Here is a 19489-nt window from a genome sequence, read left to right as displayed (position 1 = left end):
AGTTTACCACCTAAAATCCATTATAAATATCCCTCTGCCTCTGGCCCCGGCAATTATATTATTATTATTATTATCATCAACACAACACACTGAAGAAAGAAAGAAAGAAAAAGAATATAATTAAGGAAAAGAAGAAAATGGCAGCAGTAGAAGAACCAATACTCTCTAGGCTTGATAGACTTGACAATATTGTGAGTACTTCTCTAATTACTCTTTATTTATTTTCTTGATATAATGATTCTAGATAGTATGTTTGACGTTTTTCTTTTTTTTGCATCAGTTGTTTTCTTCATTTTCTACCTTTTAATAAAGTGGTTCCTCTTATTATTTGATACAAGCAAAAAATAAGTGCCAAGTACTAAGTCGTAGCAATAAGCATGCGCTTCAAATATATATAACAATCAGTGAATTTTAATTTCTTAATAATAATAGTAAGATTATCAGTGCATCTTAATTTAGTAATAGTAAAATTGGTAACATGTTTATCAATTAATGTTGGAAATAGAGGTTAGTCATGACAAGATGATATAAAATTACCTTTTTTTAATTGAACTCTACGAGTTATCGAACTCAGAATTAAATCAAATCAAATCAACGTACGACCAATTGTAAACTTGGTACTTGGTGGCCTCACCCTTGGAGTTTAGATGTCTTAATTCATGATTTTCCATTTTCGAAGGATAGGCAAGCACACGGGTTGTATCGGTCAATTGGCCAAGATGATTTTCATCATGTAGATAGGGTACAAATAAGTCAGTTAAAGACGAGTAGGGTACAAATAAGTCAGTTAAAGACGAGTAGGCGGGGCATTAGGCTAGTGCTAATGGGTGAATAGATCACATGATTTTGTACTAGTCAGTTTTGAGTAATTGAGTGAAGATTGTTTTATCTCTCAAGAAATAAGAAAGGATGCGGGCCTGTCTTATTTTATAATAATAAAGGGGGCAATCTCCATAAGAAAGGACGTGTTACATGGGAATATATACATCAATTAATAGGAAGTTTTTTGACGTTTGATATAAAATCATATTTGTGTGTGTAGATAAAAAAATTGGAGGAAGTTAGAGGAGGTGATCATTCCCCAAAGACATCAACAGCATCAAGCGAGACATTAACGAGCGACGGGCAAGTTTCGTCGCTCGATTTCTCTCCAAGAAGTATGGAGAAGCATTGCCGGCCTATAGAAGACGTGATTTCGGAGACTGAGCATAAGGGGACACTCATTGAGAGGCTGGTGAATGTTGAGAACAGGGTGTTGAATGTGTGTTTGCAATTGGAAGCAGAGTTGGAGATGATGAAGAAGAAAAAAGAGGAGGAGAATTTTAATTTGAAGAATAAATTAGCTCATAACAAGGCTAGTTTCAAGAGCTTTGTTAAGTCTTGTGTTAAAGGGACAGGAATAGGGAAACATAAACAAAGAGACTGAAATTTTGTCGGATTCCAATGAATGTAACTATGTAAAATTTCTAGTTTTTTTTTTCCTTCTTTGGTTTGATGTAAGGTGTTTTTTGGCACCAATGTGACAATTTTGGCAGTTTCAAAGAGGATGTTTTTTTAATAAGTAGATGTGAATCATATTTTGGATACAATAATTATATTAAAAATAACGTGTGTATCCAAATTCGATACATCCAACAATCGGAATAGTAATTAATTATATTTTACTATACATATTACACACATCAAAATAAATAGATGGTATAATTTTGAAAGAAAACTACTAGTGTTTTAGCTTTGTTAAGAATGTGCTCTCTGTTGTTTTTCTCCTTTTCATATGTCAAGCCCAGCAAGCTCGCATCCGATCTGCAGGCCCATGGGCTGTGTACTTGGGTTCTTGCTGCATGGCAATGTCAGTTGATAAAGTAATTATATACATACATATATACTTGATATACAAAATTTTTAATTATTTATTTAATTTTATAAATATGAAATAATGAAGCTAATAATACGTCCACACATCAAAGAAACATTTCCTAATTAACATGCAGTGCTACTTTTGCCTTCATTGTTCATTTGGTATAAAAAGTAGAGAAAACCAAGCATGATGTTGAGACTGATATTGATTGCTCCAATAATTAAATATTTGGTAGACAATCAATTCTTCTATATATATAAAGCATAACATCAAATTTCAATCCACTTAATTAACCCTTTGGGAAGTACCATGCTACACTATATAATATTATGATGTCTTAAGGTTTTGGAACACCTTCAATGTCTTAATGATTCTTGATTTATGCTAAATTATTGTTTTTTAATAAGGCGAAATGGTCTGATGGACCCTTAATTTATATTCTGAACCCTCTTACTTTATACTTTGTCAATTGGATCCTTAAACTTATTAAAATATAATATTTGAAATCCCTCTGACCATTGACCAAACATATGTAACATAAATATTGCTGAGTTAGAAAAATGTGTAAATGCACTCGCTTCCAAACACGTCATTACACTACTTTCTATTTAAAAATATTTTTTTTTGGATTTTTTTTTAATTAAAAATATATATTTCTTCATTAACCCTCTCCCACCCCCACCCCATCTCAATTTCTCTTCTTCTCCACCAATCTTCCCACCCATAACTCTAAACTTTCTTCTCTTCTTCTTAAACAAAATCACCCATCACATCCATTTCCTTTTTTCTTCGAAATAACCAGTCTTCTTCACCTACCACATCCATTCCCTTTTTTTCCGTCGTCTTCTTCTTCTTCTTCCCACCGATAACCCTAAACTTTCTTCTCTTCTTCTTCAACAAAATCACCCACCACATCCATTCCTCCTTCCCTTCTCCGTGCACCGAACCTAATTTCTTTTTTAGCCCCCTTTATCTAAATTTTTAATTTTTCCTATTTAAAAGTTGAAACCATTATTTGTGTTGAATTTAAAGAGAAGGTATGATATGAATTAACGTAAAGAGTGATGGTCAGTGTCGGAGCCAGAAAATTTAACAAGGGGGTTCAAAATCTGAAAAGTAAACACACGAACTAGTGGAAGGGGGTTCGACATCTATTATACATATCTAAAAAATAATTTTAACCATGTATAAATAGTAATATTTTTTGTCGAGGGGGGTCGGATGACCCCCCTCATTACATGCTGCCTCCGCCACTGGTGATGGTGGGTATTGAAAAAGTTGAAAACTCCACTTTGCAATAAATCAATTTCAGCCCCCCTTATCTAAATTTTTAATTTTTCTTATTTAAAAGTTGAAATCATTATTTGTATTGGATTTAAAGAGAATGTATGATATGAATTAACATAAAAAGTGATGGTGGGTATTGAAAAAGTTGAAAACTCCATTGATAAGTTTGAGAAAAATTGAAGAACAACAAATGGATCTTATGAATTTGTAAAATTAATTCAAATTTGTGATTGTGGCTAATAGGTTTTGTGTTTATGAACTTCTAGTTGAAATTTCAAGTCAAATAAAAAAAAATTCATCAATTTTACATGAATTTGGTGCTCAAATTGTGAGCATATATAGAGGTTGAAGAACATGGCTATTCAAAAATTTCCAAAAGTTAAATATTTATTTTTCTTTATTTTCTTAATATTTCTTACGTGTCATTGTAAAATGACATGGAATTACACATGTAAGAGGTTGGATTACACACACAGTGATCTAATGGAAAAGGATTTAAAGTATTGTATTTTAATGAGTTTAAGAGTTAGTTGACAAACTGTTAAGTATGAGGGTTTGGAATACAAACGCATACAAGTATAAGGTTCAAACAGACCATTTCGCCTTTTAATAAACTTATGTTATGAGCTTAAATACTACTAGTACCCTTTAGTATACTATTTTAGTTTTGACAAATGCTGAAGTTCGATATATATTGGTTTTGTTACAAAGATAACATATCAACAAATATTTTAATATGTGATTTTCTTGGTGTGAATCTGAATTAATAGTTGAGACTCAAAGCAAAAGTATTCGAATACCTGACGGGCTGACATCAAATGAAAACTTAATAAACGTATTTCAAATGAATTAAACATTAAAATGGCAATTACCACCAACAATTTAGGGTCGTTTAGGCTACATATTATTTTAATATTTGCAAATATTAGTTTGGTGATGAACATTTTCCCAAGTATTGAATTTCATTAAAATGAAAAATTGATATGATTTTCTGTCACTTATCGTCCATTAAAATTTACCAACTTTTCTTATTTAAAATAAAGTTTACAAACAGGAGCTGAGTTCAACTTTCACATTTTTTCCTATGGGTGCGTTTGATATGATGTCAAATGTTTTTCGTGAAAAATATATTTTTTTTAAATATATCTCTTAAGATAATTAATAAGTGAGTTTTTTTTTATTTAATTTTTTGTGTTTGACAAGCAAGCAAAAATATTATTTTAAATGTATTTAAATATAATCTAGACAAATACTATGAGAGGTGACGAGACGACAAAAGACAAGAGGTGTGGAGGTGAAGTTGAGGTCATGTGGTGAAAGGTATGGAGGACAATATCAATGTGAAATATTGTTTGTATAACTTGTTTTTTTATATTTCCATAAGAGAAACAAATATTTTTTCCTTAGCGAAATATTTGACCAATCAAACGTCAAAAAATAGGAGAAAAGTTTTTCTCTATACCAAATAGGCAAACACACCTTAATTTCGACTTCAATTCTATTTTTTTAAAATTTCATCTCAAAAATTGTTTAAACCTTTTTCAATTTCAAAATTAAATACTCTATTTTCCAACCTCCACTCAAATATTGTACAAATGCATGCCTACTCCATTTTCACTTTAGTTAGATAGGTAAAAACGTAACAAAGAAATATATTTGTCAAATATATTTATGATGAGAATTCTTGAGATAATTCATACTCCACCCAAAAATATACTCTTTCAATTTGGTCCCCAAGAAGTAGATACTGGCATTTAATTTAATTTTCTTTGAATATTCTCATAAAATTCTTACCCAAAAAAAGGTGTCTAAAGATTGAAAATGACAAACTGTTTTGATTGACTTTAAAGATAGGTACAAAAATCCTTTCATCTTCTTTTTTTAGCATCACTTTGTGCCACTTTCAAAGAACAACATTATTTTCAGGTGTGGAATTTAATGTGTAGTGGAGGTTAATTTTTTTAAAAGCAATCTTATATCAAAATCACCAAATCTTTTAATTAGACTTTTGTATTAATTGAATTATTATTATTATATATAGTCTTGCATGATTAAAAAGATTATGTTACAAAATTAAGCATGACAAAATTCATTTTTGAGTCCTTACCAAATTAAATTACTAATCTGTTTTCTTAAAATTGGGCACTATAGTTTTCTGATTATAAGAAGTTTTGGGGAAAAAAAGTAGTAGTAATTTCTCCCACAAGTTATGGATCATGACAATTTTTAAAAATTATGTTTTGCCTGGTATGTGGGTAGCATTATTAAATTAGAAGAAAAAGAAGAAGTTGTGGATGTAGTTGACAATTAAGAATCTCTATAAAATAATTTCTTTAAGAAAAATTTCATTCCATGTTTAGTATTTATATCAGAGTTGAACTAATTAAATTGACTTTCCATAAAAGAAAGTATCATATTGGAGGTAATTCCTAGCAAAAACAACTTTGTAGTCAAAATCACTCGAATTTCAAACATCTGATTAAGAATTAAAAAAAAATACTTATTGCTCGATTATAACTCTTATTTCTTTTTTTATTTTTAAAAAGTCCTTTTGCTGCAATTGAAGGACCCATTTTTTTTATATTCCTTGAAGCGCTTTTTGAAATTCAAGGACCCATTTTGAGATACTTTTTTTTTTCTATTTTAGTTAAATTAAAAGAAATAGTCATCTCGTTTTAAATTTAAAATGAAAACTAAATATATTCCAGTTGTTAATATAAGAACCAACATCGTAAAGAATAAAGATACTAAGGAGTAAGGAATATATTTTTCGTTTACTCTATAGTATGAACAAAATAAAATCCAACATGTTACATCATTGGTTACTTTTTTAGTTAATAACCAAAAAAATTTCTCAATTATAATATGGATCAAAATCGTAATTAAATTTGCTATAAAGACTTCTATTTAACCAACCAATATTTGATATTTAGTGTCATATCTTATAGTTCTTCCTTCCTAAAATTTGATCTGAAAACGAAATTTCAATCATCTCAACCATCTATTAATTAGTGATTATTTTATTTTTATTATGCCATGAATATCACCAAGTACACGTCACCTCTTTTTTTAATTAATAAATAAAAGATCCTTAATTTCCTTTTTCTTTTGTATAATAATATAAAGTCGCACTACCTCCACAGCATCACGTCAATATTGGCCGGCTTAAAAAGCAGGAATAATGCTCTTATCTTTTCATAATTCATCACCGTCCATAAAATAATATTTGTCCTTTTTTCATCTTCTTCTTTTTTATGTTAACTACTTTTTTTCTATATATATTAATAGATTAGTGTTTAGTTAGTGGGTTAAGAATAATACAAAAACATATTTAATGAAATTTCACCAAGTGAAGTTTGAGGAGAATAAAGTGTATGCAGACTTTCACTATCTCGAGAAGGTAGAATAGATTAAGAATAATAATTATATATATATATATATATATATATATATATTGTTTTTTGCTCTTTTTTTTCTTTCCAATTTGCCCCTTATTGGCCGTGCTAATGTGTAGGGGTGTGAAAAAATGAACCGATCAATAAATCGAATCGAAAAAAATGTTATTGGGTTATTGAGTTAACAAGTTTTAAATGATTTTATAAAAAAAGGTATTATTGTGTTATCGATTTTTAGTATTGAGTTATTGGATAAATTGATAACTCTTAAGACAATAGTAAGTTACTACTATACCCTTCATAAATATTAAATATTGATAATTTAACATAACTTTACACTATATCAGTTCTCTACCGTCTACACTACGGTCTACACACTTCACACATTATAGTACGCATCAAAAATTTCATATTATGTTTGGTTGTAACATGTTATTGTAGCCTTCGTACGACATCTACTCTTATTGATGTAATTTCTCATTATATTTCTTGTTTCACTATATCAAAGCATTTACAACTTATTTGTTTGTCTCATCGTATCGGGTCAAATTGTTAGAGAAGTGAGAAATCATATATTTCTTTTATGAGCATTTTTCTTATTGGGTAAACCTAAAATCGAACTGTTAATAACCAAAAACCGATAAAGAATATCTTATTGGTTTGTCATTGATTTAGCGTATTTGAAAACATATAAATCGAACTAAACCAATCGATGCACACCCGTACTAATGTGAGCATAGACTTCATTGCAAAAATATACTACAAATATTAATAAATAATTATAATAAGTTTGAATCCATAATTTTGAAAATATATCAATGATAAGAATGTTTAAGATAAAACGCTCAAAGTTTAAATTTTAAATTCGCCTTTAATTTTGACCTAATTTGTAGTTATATCGATAAAAAAATGATAAAGTACTTTCTCTAATCGAATTTAAGTATCTTAGTTTGACCGAACATGAAATTTAAGAAATAAAAAGAGACTTATAAATTTTGAGATTTTAAATTAAAAATATATATAATCTCTTAAATCTTGTGATCTTAAACTCATCATATCATTGTTAAAATTAAAAAAAATTACTGAACACACAAAAAAAAAAATCTTTTTTAAAACAAATAGAAAAAAAAAATTAAATTAAAACGGGGAGAGCAATAGAAATATATTATTTCTAGGCCTAGACACAATCACTATCACGATAGTAAAGAAAAACGGTGTATTTTAGCTACCCAAACATGAGTCAAACATTCAACAAGACAAATCACAGCAGTAATTAGTTAACAAATTAAATTTTAAATATTTTTGAATAATGATTTATTTTAATTGAGTATCCAAGCACAATACATCTTTCTATTGAACACTTCCGGTTCAAATATAAAAAATTATATTTATTTTTAAGCATTATTTATATAGATAAATTAACCATATAAAATATATAATATGTCCTCTATTGTAATAACGAAGAAACTTAAACTGCTTTTAATTTGATATTAATTATACATATTAAAATACAAGCGTCCCCTTTAAGCGCTAATTGATTGATTGGATGTCTATGATTAAGGATAATTTAAATATTAGCTGTTGAATAACCAATGACTAAATCATCATTTGACATTTTGGCTTAATATTGTAATAACAAATAAATTACTCATTCATTAAAGGAAAAAAAAAACACAGACAAGGACATTTATAAAAGTGAATGGTAGCCATTAGACAAGGTCCTTGAGTAATTTCTATCGATACAATATAATAATTATTAATTAAATAACAAATGATCATATTAAGTTCTTTCAAATTAAGTTCAATGCTTGAAACTTACATTCATTTTTATCAATTATTTGGTGGACTAATTCCTAAAAAAATGTTTCTATTTCAACTTATAATAAAGTACTTATAGAATGGTTGGATATAAGTTAAATTCATAGTAAAATACTCTATTTTAAAAAAAAATCTATAATCTCAAATAGGGGTATATGATCAGCTTTAATTATCGAACGGAAATTGCATTTGTTTAATAGAGCTTGATAAATGGTAGTATGTCGATTATATTTATTGAAGTTAGAAGAGTTTAACCATAATAATACTTTAATTAGCCTATCAAATGAGTGAAAGATTCATTAAAATGTGAAATGTTACTTATGACATGCTTATTAAGCTCTATTCTTTTTGTCAAATTCATTAATATATGGAGGAAAGAATATCTCAAATGGTCAGAGCTACTACAATCAACAGGGTATGATATCTTTTAATCACCTAGAATAACGATGCATATTTATTTAAATATAATAGCGCAATAAATAATACATCAGACCACCTAACTACTCCCTCTGTCCCTAATTACTTGTTCACATTTCCTTTTTTAGTTGTCCCTAATTACTTGTCAATTTTGACAAATCAAGAAAATATTTTTTTTTTTACCTATTATACCCTCAATTAATTATTTTGAAAAAGGTAGAACTTTTTGAAAATATTAAGTTTTTAATTCATCCACTTTATAATTAATAGGGGTCAAAATTTAGAGTTGTCAATTTGGGCTAGCACACCCCTTTCGGGCTAACCCATACAAGCTTTGAAATTTCACGGGTGAGGCTGGGCTAGCCCATTTTTGGCGTGGGACATAAAATGGTCAGCCCAACCCACAAGTACATGGGCTACGGGCTTTGCCATGCCAGCCCAGCTCACAAGTACATGGGCTACGGGCTTTGTCATGCTAGCCCTCTTTTCTTAAAAATATATATTATATAATTTTTTTAATTAAATTAAAATTTAAAAATATTATCATAAATATTGACAAGACAATATTACATGGTGTTAGTGTTACTACTTGTTAATCAAATTCACGAATAAAATTATCTTTATAATATTTATTAAGTTTGATTTCAAGTAAAAACATAAATAACTAAACAGAAATATTAACCTAATTATTTTCCAATGATCATAATAAAACACAATATTCCATAGGCTACGGTCTATGTAGTGATTCCCTATAAATTTTAGGGAATTTTTATTTTATGTAGTACATATTTTATAAACATAATTTGTATTTAAATTGTAATATTTCAAACTTTAGACAGATTTTGAGTTTAGACTCTTATTACTTTTAATACTCTATTTTATTTTTATTTTTAATTAATTTTTATTTGGCCCACGGGCTGGCCCTATTCATATTTCTTAAGCCCCACAAATCGGCAGGCTTATTCAGGCCGGGCTAAAAAACCCTTTTCTTAAATGAGCTTCAAAAATCGTAATTCAGCCCTATCAAATCATGGGTTAGGCCAGGTCGGCCCAACGGGCCTAGCCCATACTGACGGCTCTAGATAAAATGGTAAACTCACTATGTCAATTATTAATTTCTTAATAGGTGTGCCAATTTAAAAGTGAACAAATAATTAGGAACAAATAGAGTAGTTTTTATGGTTGACTGAAGGTATTTAATTAGAAAATGGACGTGAATATATCACTGGTCATGACCATTAACTGATATGGCATGATGGATGAATTACCTTCATNTCCATAGGCTACGGCCTATGTAGTGATTCCCTATAAATTTTAGGAAAATTTTATTTTATGTAGTACATATTTTATAAACATAATTTGTATTTAAATTGTAATATTTCAAACTTTAGACAGATTTTGAGTTTAGACTCTTATTATTTTTAATACTCTATTTTATTTTTATTTTTTAATTAATTTTTATTTTGGTCCACGGGCCGGCCCTATTCATATTTCTTAAACCCCACAAATCGGCAAACTTATTCAGGCCGGGCTAAAAAGCCTTTTTCTTAAATGGGTTTCAAAAATCGTAACTCAGCCCTATCAAATCATGGGTTAGGCCAGGCCGGCCCAACGGGCCTAGCCCATATGACGGCTCTAGATAAAATGGTAAACTCACTATGTCAATTATTAATTTCTTAATAGGTATGTCAATTCAAAAGTGTACAAGTAATTAGGAACAAATGAAGTAGTTTTTATGGTTGACTGAAGGTATTTAATTAGAAAATGGACGTGAATATATCACTGGTCATGACCATTAACTGATATGGCATGATGGATGAATTACCTTCATTTTTAATCAAATTTAGAATTCGATTCTTGAAAATAAATGAAAAAATCTTTCATACAGATCATCTGCTCCTTTATAGCCCCCCAGTACAAATAGTGAATATCAAGTTTCAGATGATTATAAAAATAAAAATAATTTTTTATTGAAATAACATCTTTAGAACCTTTTTTTCTTTGTGTTCTCTAATTACATACATCTGACTCCTAAATTATAATCCAAAAAATATTATTCATCTTGGAATTGTATTTTTTAATATCCATTATTTACCATTGTTTGTATATTCGGATAAGCATCCCTAGAATAATAATTAACATTATTTCAGGTGGTATTTGATTATAAAGAACACCTTAATATGCATATATTGAAAGAGACCATTCCCAATTTTGACATAGCTACATAAGGAACTTGGTCTTTAATTTGGCTACGAAAAGGTCTTAGATTTCAAGTGATATTTCATTGGATATTTTAATAACTATAGACAATTAATATATTTTAAAATGAAATTAGACATGAAGAATGGATTAGGGTTAGTAGACTCACATGATAAAACAAATAGGAGGAGCATGAATTGAGTGTTTTTTGTATTTAAAAAAAAAAAACGAATAATGGGTCAATTAGTGTAGAGGTTATAGTTTAATTTTTTTGCTTTTACAAATTTGGGAATGACTCTATAGTCCCTCCTAAAAAGATTGTTATTTTATAATAATAATAATTTTAACATATAAAATACTAATACGGACTATTTATTTGATTAATTATTAAAAATTAAAATTAATGTGACATGTCAATTTTCAATTAGAAGAACATGAGACTTTATGGTGTTAACTATCTTAAGAAAAAAATGATAGTAAATGATAGTTAATTGATTTTCTAATCCTAAAATAAAAATAAAATATTATAATTATTTTTTATCGTTATATAATATAAATTAATGATGAATATACTATGATGTTATATATATGACATATATTATCCGTCGAGAGGGTATATGAAGTTATTCTATTTTAATTGATAAAATGAGATTAAGAAGAAAAAAATATTTCTTACATTTTTTATTAGTTAAAGTGATTTTAAATGAAAGAAAACAAGAACATGATTTTTTAATAATATTTTAATTAGGAAGAAAATGTGTTTAAAAAGGAAAAAAGTAATATATATATTCAGAAAATGACATTATTGATCCATTTAGTAATTATAAGGACATTTATGGATCAAAGTATTGATTACAAGGATATTTTTAAATAAAAATATTGACGAAAAGAACATTTTTGAGTCAAATTATAAACAAATGACATTTTCATTACTTTCACACAGTTTAAGAACATTTTTTTTTTATCATTTTCCCTTACAATAATTTAAACCAAAGATGAGAGGGAGTTGCTCAGATGGTAAGTACTCTTCACTTTCAATTCAAAGGTTGCGAGTTCGAGTCATCAAGAGAACAAAAGGGGTGAGAGCTATTAAACCAAACAACCTGGTAGAATTTAAAGTTGTGGCTATTTCGTCTTGTAGCATGGCAATAAATGTAAATTATGAGAAATATAAGGGTATTTAGCTTTTAAAAAAACACAAGTTTTCTCTTTCTGCCGCGTGCCCCCTTATTTTTATATATATACTCTATTCGATATTATAATTGATATTTTGAAATTTCGAAATTTTTTCACCCTACAAAATAAATAAATTATTTAGAGTTCAAAATAAATATCTGAATTTTTTAATATGTATTCTATCATTTATTGAAGTTTTATATTTTTGTTGAATATCAATTAAACTACTTACAAAATATATACATTGTATTACAAATTCTTCTTTTGATTTGATCCCAAAAATTAACCATAATTGACCATTGGCCCTCACGTCCGCTCCTTCTCTCTCCTTTTATCATAGGCGGACTCCAAATCCCCTATTTAAATCGACATTAATCTACGATTTGAAATCCGGGACACCTCAACTATTACCCACCCAACCGGTAACATTCAACCGGCCAAACCCGTCCCCACACCTTCACTTTCAAATATAACTTCAATTTAGCGTTCATTTCAATATCATTTCATCTTAATTTCAATTTCATTTACATTTGCATTTGCATTTTTAATTTCTATTTCCCCCTCTTCTTCTTCTCTCTCCCTGTTATTACACAACTTCATTTTTCTCACTCTCCTTACTTCTACATCTTTCTCTCTCTACATCTTTCCAATGGTGTGTTTATATATATAGAGATTCACTTCTATGTATACATGTATGTATAGATTACAAAAACCTGATTTTGAAGTTTCAATGAAGATGGTTATGGTTATCGAAGTGATTAGTGTATGTAGCTTCTGCGATTACTCCTCTTCTTCTGCTGCTGCTGGTGTGTTCTCAACTTCGAAGGAGTGTTGAAGAAGAAATCTGTTTCGAGGCTTTGTTGTTGTGGATCTGCTAAAGCAACTATAGCTGTTGGATTTTTGCTTGATTTCTGGTAAGATTTCAGTTGAATGATCGAGATCGAATTTGTGAATAGTAGTTTAATTTTATTTATACTTACTGTTATGTTTGCTGACTGTGGTTAACTATCAATACAATCTGCAGTGATTTTATATTAGTAGATTCTAGTTTTATAGCTTAAGTTTTCTTGTTGAAATCGGCTGATATGTTGATCTATGTGCTTCCATATATGTATTGTGGCGATTTGTTCTGTAAAGATGCGATTTTTTTCATGTAATGGGGGAGTTTTTTTTTTCTTTTTTTAAAGGATGACTCTGCTTTTGAATATATTTGGGTATGAGATGCGATTCTCTTTGATATAGTTATCATTTTATTTTTGTCTCTATCACTAATATTTGGTGTGTGAAGGTTAATTTTTGTGAATTGAGTCAATGAAAAACAATAGATCAGATCATATATATTTTAATTTCGGGTTAAACAGATTTGACATGATCATTCTTCCTTAGCTTACATTGATCATTATCAAACTGATAGGCTATGAAATATTTGCAGAATAATTTTTGCTACTCTATGACAAAAGAGAACACAGTTTGAAATTTTATTTTTTATTTTCATGGTTGAATTCACAGTTTTTAATGTTTTACAACGTATGTGCCTATTCAAGTGAAGAAGATGGAGATATTACCAGAAAAGAAACTGAATCAGGGATTATAATTAGTTGTTGATCAAGGTATGTGAAAAAGCAAAGACTAGAATGAAAGTTAACCCTTGTGAGTTGATATTTTATAAAAATAATAATAACTTACTGTGTTATAAATTAATAGAGACTTCTTATTTTATAGAATTAAAGCAAATAGAGTTAAATAAATTTGTTATTAAAAGTATGAAGTTTAATGTGACATGGAATGCCAACTAGAAAATTACCTCTGTGTATGTCTGTACAAAATAAACTTCTTCATTCTACCTTTCTATCATGATTGTCTATCTATTTACAAGGTTGGTGTATTTTTATTAGTTTTTGAGAAGGTTAGGTGAGTTCAGTTGTACCTAATATGATTATTTTCTTGTTTTTAGAGATATGTTTTCTCCCCCCCTTGGCTTTCCCCACTGATTCCAGACCCTTTAATTTACGGGCAGTTTGATAAATTTTCTATTGTGTTTTGGGAGGATTCTGAGTTTTTGATATTGTCTGTCAGGTGTATTCTTGAATTAGATTTTTTCTATTCAATTTTATTAATCTGTATATGACAAACATCTAATTCTAGAAAGATGGTGCTTGGAATTTTTTACTAGATTTGGTGCTGTAGTCTTCTTTTAATTTCTTGATTTTTGACTTGCAGTTGACTGAAGCATGTGCACTGGCCCAGAAAGATCCAACCAATCTGTTACTGATTCTACATCTAGTATGAAGGGTATTACTAAGCTCACAGTTGAGACTGAAGATTCTTTTTCTAGTTTGCTTGAACTTGCTGCAAACAACGATCTTGGTGGTTTTAAAAGATCTGTTGAGCTTGATGCTTCTGCTATTGATGAGGTGGGGCTATGGTTGGTTCGGAAAAAAGGTGCAAAACAGATTGTTAACGAGGAAAGGACTCCTTTAATGGTAGCTGCCACTTATGGAAGTTTAGATGTTTTGAAGTTGATTATCTCTAACCCTGTGGTTGATGTTAACCGTGTTTGTGGTCCAAACAAATGCACTGCTCTTCACTGTGCAACCTCTAGTGGTTCTGTCAATGCTGTTGATGCTGTTAAGTTGCTACTATCAGCTGGTGCCGATCCTAATGTTGAGGATGCTAATGGCCAGCGGCCAGCTGATGTGATTGTTGTTCCACCAAAGCTTCCTGGTGCTAGAGCTTCTCTAGAAGAACTGCTTCTGAACAATTCATCTGATGGCTCAGTTGGTGACTGCAAATTGAGAGTATCTGTGGCTACTTCAGATGCATCATCTCCCATTCTCTCCCCATCACCAGAAAATGGATCTCCTTCATCATTGGAGTCCTCATCTTCCCCTATGGCATTGAAGTTCAGTGATATCCCTGCAAATTCTGCACGAGAGAAAAAAGAATATCCAATAGATCCATCTCTCCCTGATATCCAGAACAGTATATATTCAACAGATGAGTTCCGCATGTTCTCTTTTAAGGTCCGTCCATGTTCTAGGGCCTATTCACATGACTGGACGGAGTGCCCATTTGTCCACCCTGGAGAGAATGCTCGTAGAAGAGATCCAAGGAAGTACCACTATAGCTGTGTACCTTGTCCTGAATTTCGCAAGGGGGCCTGCCGGCGTGGTGATATGTGTGAATATGCTCATGGGGTGTTTGAGTGCTGGCTACACCCCGCTCAGTATCGTACCCGTCTGTGCAAGGATGGTACAAGCTGTGCTAGGCGAATTTGTTTTTTTGCCCATACTACTGAGGAGCTTAGGCCCTTGTATGTCTCCACTGGATCTGCAGTTCCATCTCCTAGATCAGCTGCTTCTGCAGCTAGTGTGATGGACATGGCTGCAGCACTGAACCTTTTTCCTGGTTCGCCCTCAGCACACTCTGTGATGTCTCCTTCTGCATTTAACCAACCTATGTCCCCCAGTGCCAATGGAATGTCTCATTCACCTGCACCATGGCCTCAACCAAATGTCCCAACTCTTCATCTACCTGGAAGCAATCTGCAGTCTAGCCGTCTGAGGTCTTCCCTTAGTGCACGAGACATTCCGCCTGAGGATTTTAACATGTTGCAGGATTTTGATGCCCAACAACTAGTTTTCAATGACATGGCTTGCTATTCACAGCAGCGCCCTAATTCTGCCTCTTTGAACCGATCTGGTCGGTCCAAGACACTAACTCCTTCAAATCTTGAAGAGCTATTTTCTGCTGAGATGAACTCTTCTCCACGATTTTCTGATCAGGCAGCGGCTTGTGGTGTTTTTTCCCCATCACACAAGTCGGCTTACTTTAATCAGTTCCAACAGCAACAGAACATGCTTTCACCAATTAATACTAACATTTTTTCGCCAAAAAACATTGAGCACCCTCTTTTGCAGGCTTCTTTTGGTGTTTCCTCACCTGGAAGGATGTCCCCAAGAAGTATGGAGCCCATTTCTCCCATGAGTGCTCGCCTTTCAGCATTTGCTCAGCGTGAGAAGCAACAGCAACAGCTGCGAAGCCTCAGCTCCCGTGATCTTGGATCCAATAATGCATCAATTGTTGGATCCCCAGTGGGTAATTCTTGGTCTAACTGGGGGTCTCCCAATGAGAAGGTTGACTGGTCTGTCAATGGAAATGGACTTGGACACCTGCCCAGATCATCTTCTCTTGAGCAGCTCAATAATGGAGAAGAGCCTGACCTATCATGGGTGCAATCTCTTGTGAAGGAATCTCCAACCGAGATGAAAGAGAAGCAGGCCGCTCCTAATTCAGTTGCTGCACCTTCCGGTGAGAGTTTGAAAAACAGTTCCCAAATTGATTCAGTTGATCATTCAGTTTTAGGAGCTTGGCTCGAGCAGATGCAACTTGATCAGCTTGTCGCCTAGCGAGATAAGACACTATTAACTCATTTTCGTGTTTAGCCAAACAAATCAATTTCATAGGGGGGGTAGTATATATTGTTTTATGGTACAACTTTTTGTTTATGGAGGGGAGGAAATTTGAGAAAAACAGGGAGAACTTTGCATAATGTTTCTATTCAATTCTAATTGTTTATTTGTTTACAAGCAAACAGTTTTTAAGTTTCCTGGGCTGTATTAATGAAAACCCAGTCCAGGTTTATTGAGAGATCATCCTTGTATTTTTCCATAATCCTATGGACTTCTTTTTGTTACACTCTCAAATGAAACTATATTTGGTAATGTTTACCATTAGCATTTCATTTTAATAAGGTGTTGCATGATTATGTGCTTATATATATTAATAATCTCTCCATATTTGCTACCCACTCAATAAAGAAGGGTCATTTAGATTGTGGAGTAAAGGAAGTGGGCAGGTTTCGATGGTGATTGGTATTTGAGGATAAAAAAATGTGGAGTGTTGTCCAAACATAGGTTTTAACTTGAGATAGTCATGGATGGTGACAAAAGGGTAGATTTCTTTTAAAGTTTGAAAATTTGGGCAAAGACTTTGAATGTGTAGGTTAAAATAGTAAATGATGAGAGGCCCCTCAAATGACATTGCAGATAAATAGTGGGTGAAGTTGGGCAGATTTCTTTAATGGAAAAATATATGTTGGATTTGTCGAGTCCCCTATTTTTGATAATGAAATGTGGGGACAAAAGAAGCAATGAATGACATTATATTATAGTAGTCCTAAATAAAGGACAAAAACAGGTGAAATGGGTTCGCCACGTCTTAACATCATCTTGGATGCCACATGGCACGAATTTCTCCTAGTGTAGTTGGTTTCTATTTTTTCTTTCTTAAATTAATTATGATCTTATTTTATTATAACATACTACGTTTTATCTTGTCTGATATGAATTTGCAAGATAATATTTGGAAGGATTTTTATCTTGCTCGGTTCAAGTTTGTAGAAATAAGTTAGAGCATAACTTTGTCCATTCTGAAACTACTAGATTTTTGAGTTATAAACTTCTAAAGCCGTAACATTCGGAATTCTTATTTTTATGCAATTCTCTAATAAGCTTAAAAAACTAATGTTCATTCAAAAGGGATAATTTAAGAGTCCTCCAATTTGACTTCGTAATATAATTTTCTCCTTTAATTTATGATATTAAGTCTATTTTTTATTGTTAATTTTTAAAAATTGATAAGCCTAATCTATTAATTCTTAATTAAACCAAATGGTATGCACGTCAGGTTGTCGATTAATATTGAGTTTTCTCTCGGTGAGGGCTAACCTCAACAAAATGGTATCCTTAAAAAATTAGTTATTTTTCGAAAAACTATCTATAAATTAAGTGAATTTATAGCAAAAAAGTTTTCTTAGTGATTTTTATAGAAAAATTTAAAAGTCGATAACTATTTGATGAATTAACTTTGACACATGAAATGCTAGTGGAGCAGAAATTCAACGTGCTATTTGTTTTGAGTAGTATATTTTCAGTAACATAATCAAAATAAATAAGGTGATAGGTGCACCAACTTTCAAAAAAATATATAAAAGAATTTAGCAAAATTATAATTAATGATAAATTTAAATTCATAATTTAAATAATACCATAAGTATAATACTATAACTCTGGGAGAAATAATGAATATACAAAATTATTAATGCAATGAATGTACTAATTATTAACATACAAAATGAATGTAATAATTACTAATATACAAAACTATTACTACATAAATTTAGTAGTAATAGTTTGCTAAATGATTAGAAAAATATTAAGGAAACTTTTCCACGGGTTTAGTTGAGGAAAGAGTTTCCCAATTCTAATTAGTTTGGGTAAAATACATATGCCTTATAAGTGTGATGTAACCCTAATTAGTCTCATAATAGATTTTACTTCCGACTAATTTTTGTTAGGGTGAGAACAAGGATCAATCATGGTTAAAATTATTATTCGCATGGATTTAGAATGAACGTTTCTGAATCAATTTTTCAATCAAGATAATATTAAAACAATAGACAAACTTAGAATACATTTGAGTTTATTCCCCTGCATAATGAGGTACTATATAAACACAAATAAACAGAGATGCATCCAGTTAATTAGTAGCGGAGCCAAAAAATTCACGAGAAATGTCCAGAATTTCAATTTCAATGTTCCTTATGTTTTTGTCATAGCGCCATGAAATTCCTATTAATGCAGCACAGGTTTCACTGAAGTCTCTATTGCGTCTAACAGTGTTCAAAATGTTATATATAAATAAAGAGTAAATATCTCACAAGGTCACTGAACTACGAAGAATTGTATAACAAAGTCAACTTTAATTTATTTCAATAAAATCACTTGAATTAAAGTTTTTCTTTTATAAAATCACCCCTTCAAATTTATCATAAAAAAATGTGACATAACATTTTTTTTATATAAGTTAGACAAGAATTCTACTAATAAAATAAAATTTAAAGCTTACAGGAGATGTAACACAATAACTACGAGATGTAATATATTGTATTGAACTATATATTTTGTAAAAATCCCATAAAGAAATGAATGATTAATTACAAGGAAAAAGACATGGAGTTTACAGACTTATTTTGACTAGAGATGATTGATAACATGAATTATCTCGAATATTAAATAGTGTAATTTAGTGTGCCACCAAATGTATTTTTCTAAGTTCAACTCTAAAAAAACAATAATATATTTTCGTGGCAAAATGCCTTAATTTCCAATTTAATTTGGAGATTATTTTCACGGCTGAACTAATTAAGGAGGAAATTATGTTTTCAGCAACAACAAATAAAGAAAATTTAAGGACATAATGTCATGAATATATGACACCAAAAAAATTTAAAAGTTTCATATGTATCTAGCTATTAGGCATATTCCATTACAAAATG

At 30.5% G+C, this 19489-nt stretch overlaps 2 protein-coding genes across 2 annotated transcripts; both read left to right on the top strand.

Moving 5' to 3' along the window:
* The first annotated feature begins 83 nt into the window (after positions 1-83).
* LOC125875693 (uncharacterized) lies at positions 84-1484 on the top strand. The gene is made up of 2 exons (XM_049556714.1): positions 84-191; positions 1043-1484. The coding sequence occupies exons 1-2, from the start codon at positions 138-140 to the stop codon at positions 1424-1426; spliced, it is 438 nt and encodes a 145-aa protein (XP_049412671.1). The 5' UTR covers positions 84-137; the 3' UTR covers positions 1427-1484.
* Positions 1485-12697: 11213 nt separating this feature from the next.
* Positions 12698-16880, top strand: LOC125875595 (zinc finger CCCH domain-containing protein 30-like). Its single transcript, XM_049556580.1, has 2 exons — positions 12698-13064; positions 14371-16880. The coding sequence occupies exon 2, from the start codon at positions 14382-14384 to the stop codon at positions 16557-16559; it is 2178 nt and encodes a 725-aa protein (XP_049412537.1). The 5' UTR covers positions 12698-13064; positions 14371-14381; the 3' UTR covers positions 16560-16880.
* The last annotated feature ends 2609 nt before the right edge of the window (positions 16881-19489 follow it).

The sequence above is a fragment of the Solanum stenotomum genome, chromosome 1 (genome assembly GCF_019186545.1).
Source record: "Solanum stenotomum isolate F172 chromosome 1, ASM1918654v1, whole genome shotgun sequence".
Taxonomy (NCBI): Eukaryota; Viridiplantae; Streptophyta; class Magnoliopsida; order Solanales; family Solanaceae; genus Solanum; species Solanum stenotomum.
This window is presented reverse-complemented; position numbering and strand designations above follow the sequence as displayed.